The sequence below is a fragment of the Phodopus roborovskii genome, unplaced genomic scaffold (genome assembly GCF_943737965.1).
Source record: "Phodopus roborovskii unplaced genomic scaffold, PHOROB, whole genome shotgun sequence".
In the NCBI taxonomy this organism is placed as follows: Eukaryota; Metazoa; Chordata; class Mammalia; order Rodentia; family Cricetidae; genus Phodopus; species Phodopus roborovskii.
In genome coordinates, this window is record NW_026126480.1 from 45,145,001 (window position 1) to 45,155,000 (window position 10,000).

Genomic DNA, 10,000 nt, shown 5'->3' on the forward strand with positions numbered 1-10,000 from the left:
AAGAACATAAGATTGACTCAAAGCCAGGCTAAAACTGAGCACAAAATAGTCAAGGGGCTCTTGGAACCAAATGACCAGATCTTAAAATGAACTTCTTAAGTGTTAGCTCTCTCAGGAAGTGACGCATTCAAGAGCAGAAAACCAGTGGTCTTTGGTAGGGCTCTTGAGTACTGGCCATTGATTGCAATAAAATAAAACAAGACAAAACAACCCTACAGCTGAAGAGGGTGACTTTTCCTTAGAGACCTCAGTTTGTTGTTTCTCTGAGTCACCAATTTGCATTTTAACACCTTTAACTGCTTTCTAGGATGGGTCAGTCCTTGCAGTCACTGGCAAGAAAGTGACTTTGGCTTCCTTCTTAATAAAGCCCTGAGAAACAGACATAAAAGAAGCCTGAACAGTGTTGCTCCTGCAAATGGCTCATGATGAGGAGGGTTCTATCTGTGAGATAGCCCCTCATGGTCTTTATTTTTCTAAATGCTACATTTTCTGCTTACAGTCAAATGCTTTTTCATGCTACTTATAAAAATAAATACTTGTACTTTGCTCAGATCATAATAGCTCATTAGAGGAGGCTGATTTTTGGACTTAGACTACAACCTAACACCAGAGGGCTGAGGAGGCTTCCTTGAACCTATCACATTGCAAGCTCAGGCTCTCTGGGGAAGCAAGGAACTGAGGACCAGGGATTCAACCTTCTTAATTGTGAGCCTCATTAGTGACGGTTGCTAAGCAAAACACACACCTACCTTCAGTGCATAGGAAGGAGATAAACAATACGTCACAGACTCTAATGACTCTGGTGCTCAAGACGACCTTTAATTATTATATTTTTGTTCCTATACCTTAGTCATTAATGTAGAAAAACAAATTAGTTTATTTTTGTGGACCACAGCAGATTCATAAATTGTCTTCCACTCTTTACATAGGCATCATCTTTCATTCAGATAACCCTCCCACGCCCCCTTCCTTCCCCTGCAGCTGTCTCCCTCATGTGTGGCTCTTGAATTCATCACTTCAGGATGGAGGATTTGTCTTAAAACTGTTTAGTTTTATAGGATCTTTCCTCTGAAGGATTAATCCTGTTTTGTTTTCGCGTCACTTAATAAAAACCCTCACGTCACCTTCCTAGTAACTCATACTGATAGGGTCCCATGATTACTAACATGTTTGATAGAAGAAGCAGCTCTTGTACAGGACGAGGTCTAAGCAAGTAGGAAGAAAGGGGTGTCTGAGGGGTTTATGGCCGAGTGTTTCTTGTCTCACTGAAATTCTCCTAACAAACAACACAGAGTCCATCACTTGGCGGTAGGTTTGTTTTGTTGTTGTTGTTGTTTTTCGATTCATTTTATGCTTTTTTTTTTTTTTTTTACTTAATTTTTCTGCTCACCCCTCCACCCACTCTCTCATATGTCTGTGTACACAAGCACACACATATACAGGAACTCTCACCAAGGATAGGAAATAATCCACACGGTACCCCCCTCTGGGCTAGCTGGGCCAGGAAGTAGCCAGCCATGGAAGCATGCACAGAGAGTTTCTGGGTGGGAGCTTCTAACAAGCCAAGTGAAACCAAACAAATGAAAACTGTAAGTAAAAGAAAGCTGAGAAACAAACCAGTAATATGAAGGCCATGGCAGGTGAGATGGACATGAGGGCCAAGCAGGCCACTCAAGGGGGAGAAGGAAGAGGCCTGGCCCCTCTCCACCCGAGGAAAGCTAGCCCTTGCCCTGTGGCGATGAGGTAGTCTGGTTGCTTGGTGAGAGCAACTCCATATGGATTAACATAAAGGATGATACAAAGGAAAAAGAAGCATTGCAAATTAAAAAAAAAAAAAATACATGTAGCATGTGCCTACCATTTTCCAGATAAGAAGGGGCCGTACCTTCTGACGGGTCTAGGCGGCGGGCCCGCCTCCCGTGTTTGGAATTGTTGTGCACAAACATGTTGTCAGACACGGCCAGCACGTGGCCGTCCACGTTGACTGTTGTCGATACAACGACCTGCAAAGACGAAGTGGATTTGAAAATGGAGTTGGCACAGGAAAGCACAGGCGGGTGCCGTGCAAGTGAGATAAAAGCCAACTCAGAGGCTGCGCTGAGGAGACTCCACTCATTCTGGAAACTCTCCACTAACTGAACAGCTTTTTTTTTTTTTTTTTTTTTTTTTTTTGGCTAATGGGGGGTGGGTTGTTTTGTTTTGTTTTGACTCAAGATTGCTTCTTTAAAAAAAAAAAAAAAACCTGCTCCACTAATTAGGGTTTAATCTCTTATTATGCTAACAAGTGGATTCAATTCAGAGAAATATTCTCCTAGCCATTAGCCTCCGAAATACCCCTCTAGCCACTCATTTGAAAGCCTCTGTTTTGATTGATCTGCTCACATATTGATTAGATAGTTTATCTAATTTAAATTAGTTTATTGGAGACTAGCCTGTCTTGAAGACCTAAGTGGGGGGATTCAGTTGTCTCCCAAAAAAGCTTTCATAAAACCGGGTTCTTGCTCGCTGCAACCCCAGCTACCCCCATTCTATCAGCAGATGATCCCTGGGTCAACTGTATAATTATGTTAATTTCTGAGAATGGAGTTCTTTGCACCTGAAAAAGAAACAAATTGTATTTGAATTGTGGAAGTGTTTTTCAATCCAGGAAATGGTGGGACTTCAGTCTTGATGTAACAAAAAGGATGCCTGGCTCAAACACTCCTAGAGGCCCACCTGTCCCTGTTCTGGGGCCAGCTCTTCCTGAGAACACTGAGCAGGGGAGAAGGGAGTGAAGATTGCCAGATAAATTGAAGGTGACTAGCCAACACTATCAAGGCTACAGCAAGCCTTGGTGAGTAGTAACTAGTACTACTAGTAGGAACTACTAGTAAGTCTCCTTCGGATATGAGACTACATCACACCAAATATATTTATGACAGGAGAAACTGAGGTGAGGGACCCAGGGCATCAGGAACTCATATAAGCCACTACAATGATCTTTTATGAACCCGAAATGGCACCAAGAGGAAGCCCATTAATAAAATAAATAAAACAACTTGGCTTTTAAACTGGTGAAAGACAAATAAATAGTATTTTGCCAGACACAGTGGTACACGTCTATAATCCTAGCACTTAGGATGCTAAAGCAGGAAAATAGTGAGTTCAGAGTGAGCCTGGGCTACACAGCCAGACTCTGTGTCAAAGAAATGCATACAAACAAGTAAACAAAAAAAAAGTATTTTAGGTGTAAAAGAGAATGCAAAGCTATAAGCTTATATAAAAATATGTGTGTAAAGAACTGACTTTTAAAACCTAAGATCATGGTGCAGGGGGGGCATTATACACACTCTCAGCTACGGGGGAGGGGGGGAGGGTGTTATTGAATTCCTTCCCTCTTTATGTCTGCTAGGATAACAAGGTCTCAATAGCATAAGACTGTCTGAACTGAGAATATAGTCAGTACAGCCATGGTGGCCACTCTAGTTTCAGGTTTAAACACCCTCTGTTCTGAAGAGCTGGAATTGCCTTGGGTGCCCCTGCTGCCACTACGGTGTCACCTGTGGCATAGCAATCTCCGACTGGAGGACATAAGGGCTGCTCCTGTTTGCCAAGGTCTTCCTAGCCTCTGCCTGACTACTCTGCCCTGAGCATTAAAAGAACTTCCAGGAATGCATGCTCTGAATATGGACCTGAGACCTGGCCAGTACTGAGTCATAGGCTTGACCAGGATATACTAAAAAGACATAGGAAAAGGTTAAAAATTAAAAATGTTTAACGACACTGTCTGTGCTCTGTCATCTGTACAAAAACCAGTAACAAGGGGAAAGAGAGAAAACAGACACTGTGTTGTCAGGTACAGGCCAGTCTTGCAATGCACCCATAGGAAGAATCAGAAAGGGTGATACCATTGCAAGCATCAAGTATGCCATGATGTGCAGAAGTCTGGGTAAACCTTCCAAGTGAGATCAACTGTGATGCTGGCCATGCTCCATCACTGATGAGACAAACAGGATCCTACTACTCAGTCTGGTGTGACCTCCTCTGCCTAGACGGAAGAATTTTGCCCATGTCTTGTAGTCTCTTGTATATTTAAAAAAAAAAAAAGAAAAGAAAAGAAGAAGCTTGCCCAGTACTTTACAAGAGGTGCTATCCCTAGCCATGAAAGCCAGTATGGGTGAACAGGGACCTGCTTCCCTGAACAACACACAGAACCCTACAAACACTGTGAGCTACATGACCAACAAAGGTGATATCCCAAACAAGATTCCATCAATAACGTAGCCAATCTAGGATACACTTCCATTCAGTGCTTTGCTCTTCTAATTTTACAATGAAAATCAGGAAGACAATCTTTCTCATACATAGAGGGACCGTGACCCGGACAGAGCCTTCTGATCATCCATAAGGAAAACTATGGCTGCTGTCAGAAGTTGAAACCAACAAGCAACCCTCTCCTTTGCAGACCAAATCCTCATTGCAAATGGGCATGTGCAAACCAAGATCCAGAACAGACTACTAGTAGCTGGACTCTAAATGGACCTTGGAGGGTAAGGAAATTTGTAGAGGCCTGTGCTAAGCAGGGGTAGGCCTTTTATGAGGAGGCTCCAGACACCAAGATACTAGAGAGTTTATGTTATGGTTCTTTTCCCACTTGCCATCCCCATACACAACGACAATCAATCAGCTGGCCATTTGATCCCTAAAAATGTACATCTTCAGCCTGGCCAAGCTTTCAGAGATGATGTCAGGCTATGGGAAACATGATCGCCTTGTCTTTTCTGTCCCTGCACAGACTCATATATCTGGCATACTGAAAAGACTCAATCATTTAAAAAGCATTATATTTGTCTATTTCTAAATTATTTATTTAATTTTATGTTTATATGTATGTATATATGTGCCTGAGTGTAATAGATGGACCATACAAGTACAGATGCCCTTAGAGGACAGAAAAGATGTCTGATCCCATGGAACTGGAGTTAGAGATGGTTGTGGGTGTCTGTGTAGATACTGGAAACTGAACCCAAGCACAGTAAGCATTTTCAACCACTGAGCCATCTCTCCAGCCCCTCATTTGCCTATTTTTATCAAACAGATCAAGTTTAGTGTGTTGCTAGCCATGGGGAACTAACAAGCTTTCTGAATAGTCGAGAACTCTGACAATTTGGCAGAAGGAACAGGTCAAACAGGCACCTTGAAGGGATGCATACCTGGAATCTCCGCATGTCCCGAGGGTTGCCTGCATTCTTCAAGCAGTTCTGATTGCACTTGAGGAAGAACTTTAGAAAGAATCTACAAAAACACAAAGAATGGATAGTATGGTTAGCCCACAAAAGACAACTTTACAAAAAAAAAAGACTTGCACAGAAATAACAGCATAGACCCCACAACCTGCTGGCCGCCATGTAGAGGGCGATGCTGAGTGCAGCTGTGGGACCGGCAGACAGAGGCTCCTGCTCTCCCTTCTGAGTGGCAATTTGCACAGCTGTCTGACACTACAGATTCCCAAGATTTATAATAACTGTGTCTTTCCAAGGGATCTCATCTTGCAAGGATCTCGACATTAACTATTAGCCTTTAGAGAGGCACCCACCCCAGGCACAGACACCAGTTAAGATGCAGACTGCCTAGTAAATTTGGATTTTGGATAAGCAACAATTGATTTTTAGCATAGGGGTGTCTTAAGGTAAATCTATGTAAAAATATCAAAGTTGAAATTCTGTTGAATATACTACTACATTTATCTGAAAACCCCAATTTCCAGGGTTTATTTATCTTGCTAAAACAAATACATTATCAAAGACCAAGTTTTTTTAAGTTACAGTAAAAGTATAGGAGCACTCAGAATGCATTATATACAAGCATAAAATAGTCAAAGAAAACATTTAATTAAATAAAAAAGAAAAATAGCTACAATAGGCTTAACCCTCAACAAGGGAGTGGGGTGTGGAGTTACCATGATTTCTGTGGACACTTTCTGTGTGTTTTTAAGGAACTAGCTGGTGGGTTTTAGTGTTTTAACAAAAGTCTTGCTCAGAAAGAATGTAGGAGCAACAGGACCCAGCCCTGGTAGGAGTGAAGGACCCAAACAAGGAAATCAGTTTCACGTCCCATCAGACCTGGCCTTGTATGCAGCAGAAAGATTCAGGAGTCCCAACAGTGTGTTGACAGGCTTCGATTAAACATAATCATCTAGCCTTCACCATTCCTGCACAAACAGATGCTCTGTCTTAGTATGAACAGGTGAACACCAGGCAGCCTGGATATGAGACACCCACTCATGGATCTTGTCCCTGTACTATCTCTGTCCCTACCAGCAAAGGCCACATCCACAGTGAATGGAAGGTGGCTAAGAGCCTGTGCAGCAAGGTTACAGGTAAAATACCTACTCTGTTTGCTCCCCAAATTTCACCTGTCTCAACTGGAAGTGATTGGTGTTTTATGGTACTTCATAAAATTTCCTTGAATTCGGTCTTTCATGTTTGTGTTCTTCGTTGGTGATTACAACATGAGAAAACAAAAGACTCCTCCCCAACACATCCTGGAAGACCCGAGGAGGGCAGGAGAGAATCCCTTTTATGAGGCTAAGAATGGTGGTCATTCAATTAAATTTTCTTACATACCATGAGTCCTTGCCTCTTTGGGCCAGAATTTACATCTTTTATTAACTCACCTCACCTATACACTTAGCTCAAAATGCCTCCTAACACCATCTGCCATCAGCTAGAGCAAGTCACTTGATATTCCACCCACCAATTTTTCCTAACAACCACTGTGCAATTAAACTCCACACGTTCTGCAGCGAGGTAAATTAGGCGCACCTGCGGCCACACTGCATTTGAACTGCATCAGAAAGGGCCTAACAAGGTGAGGGCGCCACAAAGTTATCGTCCTGTCAGGCAATTAGGTTTTCACTTCAGGGACAGCCACACGGTGCAATTATGCCCCACATTACCACCCGGCTAATCTTCTGAACAGGCGCCGGCGAGAAGCTGCTCATCCGCAAAGGTACCTGCAAGAAGCTAGTGTTTGGGGGCCTTTTTTTTTTTTTTTTTTTTTTTGTAAAATGAAAGACTTTTTCCCCCTCCTAAGGAGGTTGTTCTAAATTCCTTGATGTCTGTTTAGCCAGCTAGGCCCTCTTACCTCCAAGATAGCAGAGTGGGTTTTAAAGATATACTAAGCAGCTCTGGGCATCCTGGGGCTTTAACTATCATCAGTTTAGAAACTAGAAGAACAAAACTGGGTGTTGGATGCCACAAGCACACTGAGCACTGTTGTGGGCAGCTGGGAGCAAAAGCCAGGACAGGTATCACGTACACATGTTCAAGCGTGTTCTCTTTCTTGCATGTGGCAATCACAGCTCTTCTATGCAGAGTGTGTAACGACAGTGGTCATGAGCAAGTGAGAAAGATCTACTGGGAACAACCCCTATGTGGAACAGGATCCTTTCCAAGCTCCCAGGTTCCAATGACACAAGGTACACCGTAAGCCAGCACCTTGCCAGGCTGGAGGGAAACCTCTGCACATAAGAAGTGCTTATTTTACCCCTCGTTTTGCCTCTGATTAATTCTAGGATGCAATTAAGGATTCATAGGTAGGAAATGCAGCCCAGTCAAGGCAAGCATGCTGACACTATGCACTGTTGCGTGGGAGTGGACACACTCCATGAGGTGTGCTGTTGCAATGTTTGGGAAAAGAGGTGAGAAGACTGAATGCCCACGCATGGAGTCCAGTGGTAATTCCCACATCCTTTACTCAATTACCCTTTAATTGGCTGTTTCCTAAGAAATATCTGACAACCACTTTACATATCTCACTTCCAGAGTCTAGTACACAAAGGATTTAATACTCCTGTTATGAGAGGAAAAATCCTTCCTATGTCAGAAAATCTTTGGCTTTAGCACCAATAAACTCTTTATGATTGCTAAATGTGGATTTGCTGCTCGATTGCAAAGAGGTGATAAAAATTCTAACCTGTCATTAGTACATTATGCTTAATTGTGTACAGTGTGTTTCCCTGGCATCTGCTGGCCCAACGTCAAAATGACCGTTATGTGCACTAATTCCCTGACCCCATCTTTATTTCCCTAAAGGCTCATCATCTTTCACAGTAGGTACCGGAGTAAATCAAGCTTGAAATATAGGCTTTATTTACTTGTTTCTTACAAGCAGAGGGGAAGACAATGGCTAAAGACAAAGTGCTCCACACCACACTATCCCCAGGAATATTCAACTTGGAAACATCATGAAAAATTCCAGAATGTTCTCAAGCAGAAAGTAAGGTGCCATCACTGAGGAAATAGACTTTCCTCAGTGCTACACAGATTAGGAAAGACGCCATGATGCTGTTCTTCTTCATTCTCGGGAAGGCTGGTTCACTCTTCTAATGCCTGAGATCCTTGTGATGACACGTGGAGACACGAGGACACAGCAAAGCCGTTGCCTAGAAGGACAGTAGGTCTAGCCCAATAGTTTGAGTTTAAATTGAAAAGCCCCTCATGATGGGACACTCATCCTCCTGCTGTGGAAGGGTGTGGCCACGACACCAAATGAGGAGAGCTTGGAGTGATGGTGCTGTATCGGAGATCCAACAAACAAGTGCAATGCTAGCATGAACACAGGCCCATAGAGGAAGGAAGCTGCTTCAGGAGAGGCTAGAACAAGTAATGGGACCTGCCGTTTCCACTAGAGCCCAACATGGATGTCCCAGGATAAGAGGCGAACAGAGCCCCCACCACAGTAACTAATTTCAAAGTCGGCTCCATCTCTGTGTGTTTAAGCTATGAATTAGTTCATTTATATTTACTTTTATGAAGCTGATTAACCGAAGCTTCTCTATCTGATGAAAATCATTTTAATTGTAGTGTTAGGCTCCTGTGTAATATCCATTACATTATGAACTGTTTAAATTCTACATGGGTATTGTGTAAATTGGCCCTTTGTGAGCTAGCAGGCAATTAGGACCAAACAGCTCTCCTTTAAACGGCTACAGAACTTTGTGGTGGTGTTCAGGACAATCAGAGACAAAGGAGGCTGTTTAATTGTAATTTAATGGAATATCAAGGAGTCCGTGGCATTAGATGCTGGCAACAGAGAGCAGGAGAGAAAAATTAACTGCAATTATGTTTGATTAAAGCTATCCTTCTCAATAATCAGCAGTCCTGACAGGCCATGGGGCTCTAGTGGGCTCCAGGATGGCAAAAGGTGTTGAGCAATATTAGGGCCAATAAAGGGGATATTAGCATAGCTAATTACAGCCCTGCAAAACCTGTAAAGGGGGCCTCTGTGTATTGTAATGTGGGAAATAATTGGCCAAGGCCGTTATCAATTACATAAGGAATGAATTTGGTTTGTCAGAGAAAAGCTGATGAGATGCCTCTCATCTGACACCAGCCCTTCCTTCATGTTTCCAGACGGCTCCAAACTCACCCACGTCCATCAAGAGCCCAGCTACCAGTGGCCAAGTCACTGATAAAATTGGCCTGCCAGCAAGGGTTAGGTAATTAGTACCACTCACCTCCCTCCTCCTTCCCCACCCCCCAACACTGAGGTTCTTACCCAACTGAAGCCACTAATCATGCGGTAATGGTTTCTTTCCCTCTGGTCAAAGGAAAAATAGATCAGCTCCATAGAAATGTAGTGGGCTTTGAGGGTGTACTCTGGTAACTGAGGGGGTACAGGGGAACTTAAAAGAGGTCTCACTGTGAGCTCCTTCGAGCACACGTGACAATGGTTCATTTGAAGGTCTTCCTAAGCTCTACAGTCCTCTGTGGGGACTTTTACTTAGTTAGTTACAGAGACTTTTATTTAGTTAGTTTTGGGGTTGCCAAGGAATAGACTGTTCAGAGTAGTATGAAAATGTGAGTGAGCAACAAAGTGCTGGATGGCCTCACCCCAGACGCCCTTGTGAAAGACACGTGGCCAAGCTCAGGCCAAAGCACTCTGGCCTCTCGAAGGTTAAGTAGCAGCCAAAATCAGAGAAAAGAGCTCTGGCTTCTCAGGATTCCTCCTCTACCTG

The 10,000-nt window shown here is 43.2% G+C and overlaps 1 protein-coding gene across 10 annotated transcripts in view; it reads right to left on the reverse strand.

Annotated features, from left to right (window-relative positions):
- Ebf3 (EBF transcription factor 3) overlaps nucleotides 1-10,000 on the reverse strand; it is a 116,639-nt gene that overhangs the window by 33,470 nt on the left and 73,169 nt on the right. For 6 of the 10 annotated variants that reach the window (XM_051193233.1, XM_051193229.1, XM_051193226.1 and 3 more), the window contains 2 exons: nucleotides 5,193-5,274; nucleotides 1,859-2,003 (listed from right to left, as the gene is read on the reverse strand). In XM_051193233.1, the coding sequence (XP_051049190.1) occupies nucleotides 1,859-2,003; nucleotides 5,193-5,274 (227 nt within the window). The remainder of the gene's footprint in view (nucleotides 1-1,858; nucleotides 2,004-5,192; nucleotides 5,275-10,000) is intronic. The other 4 variants (XM_051193234.1, XM_051193232.1, XM_051193231.1 and 1 more) reach the window with 1 other exon arrangement.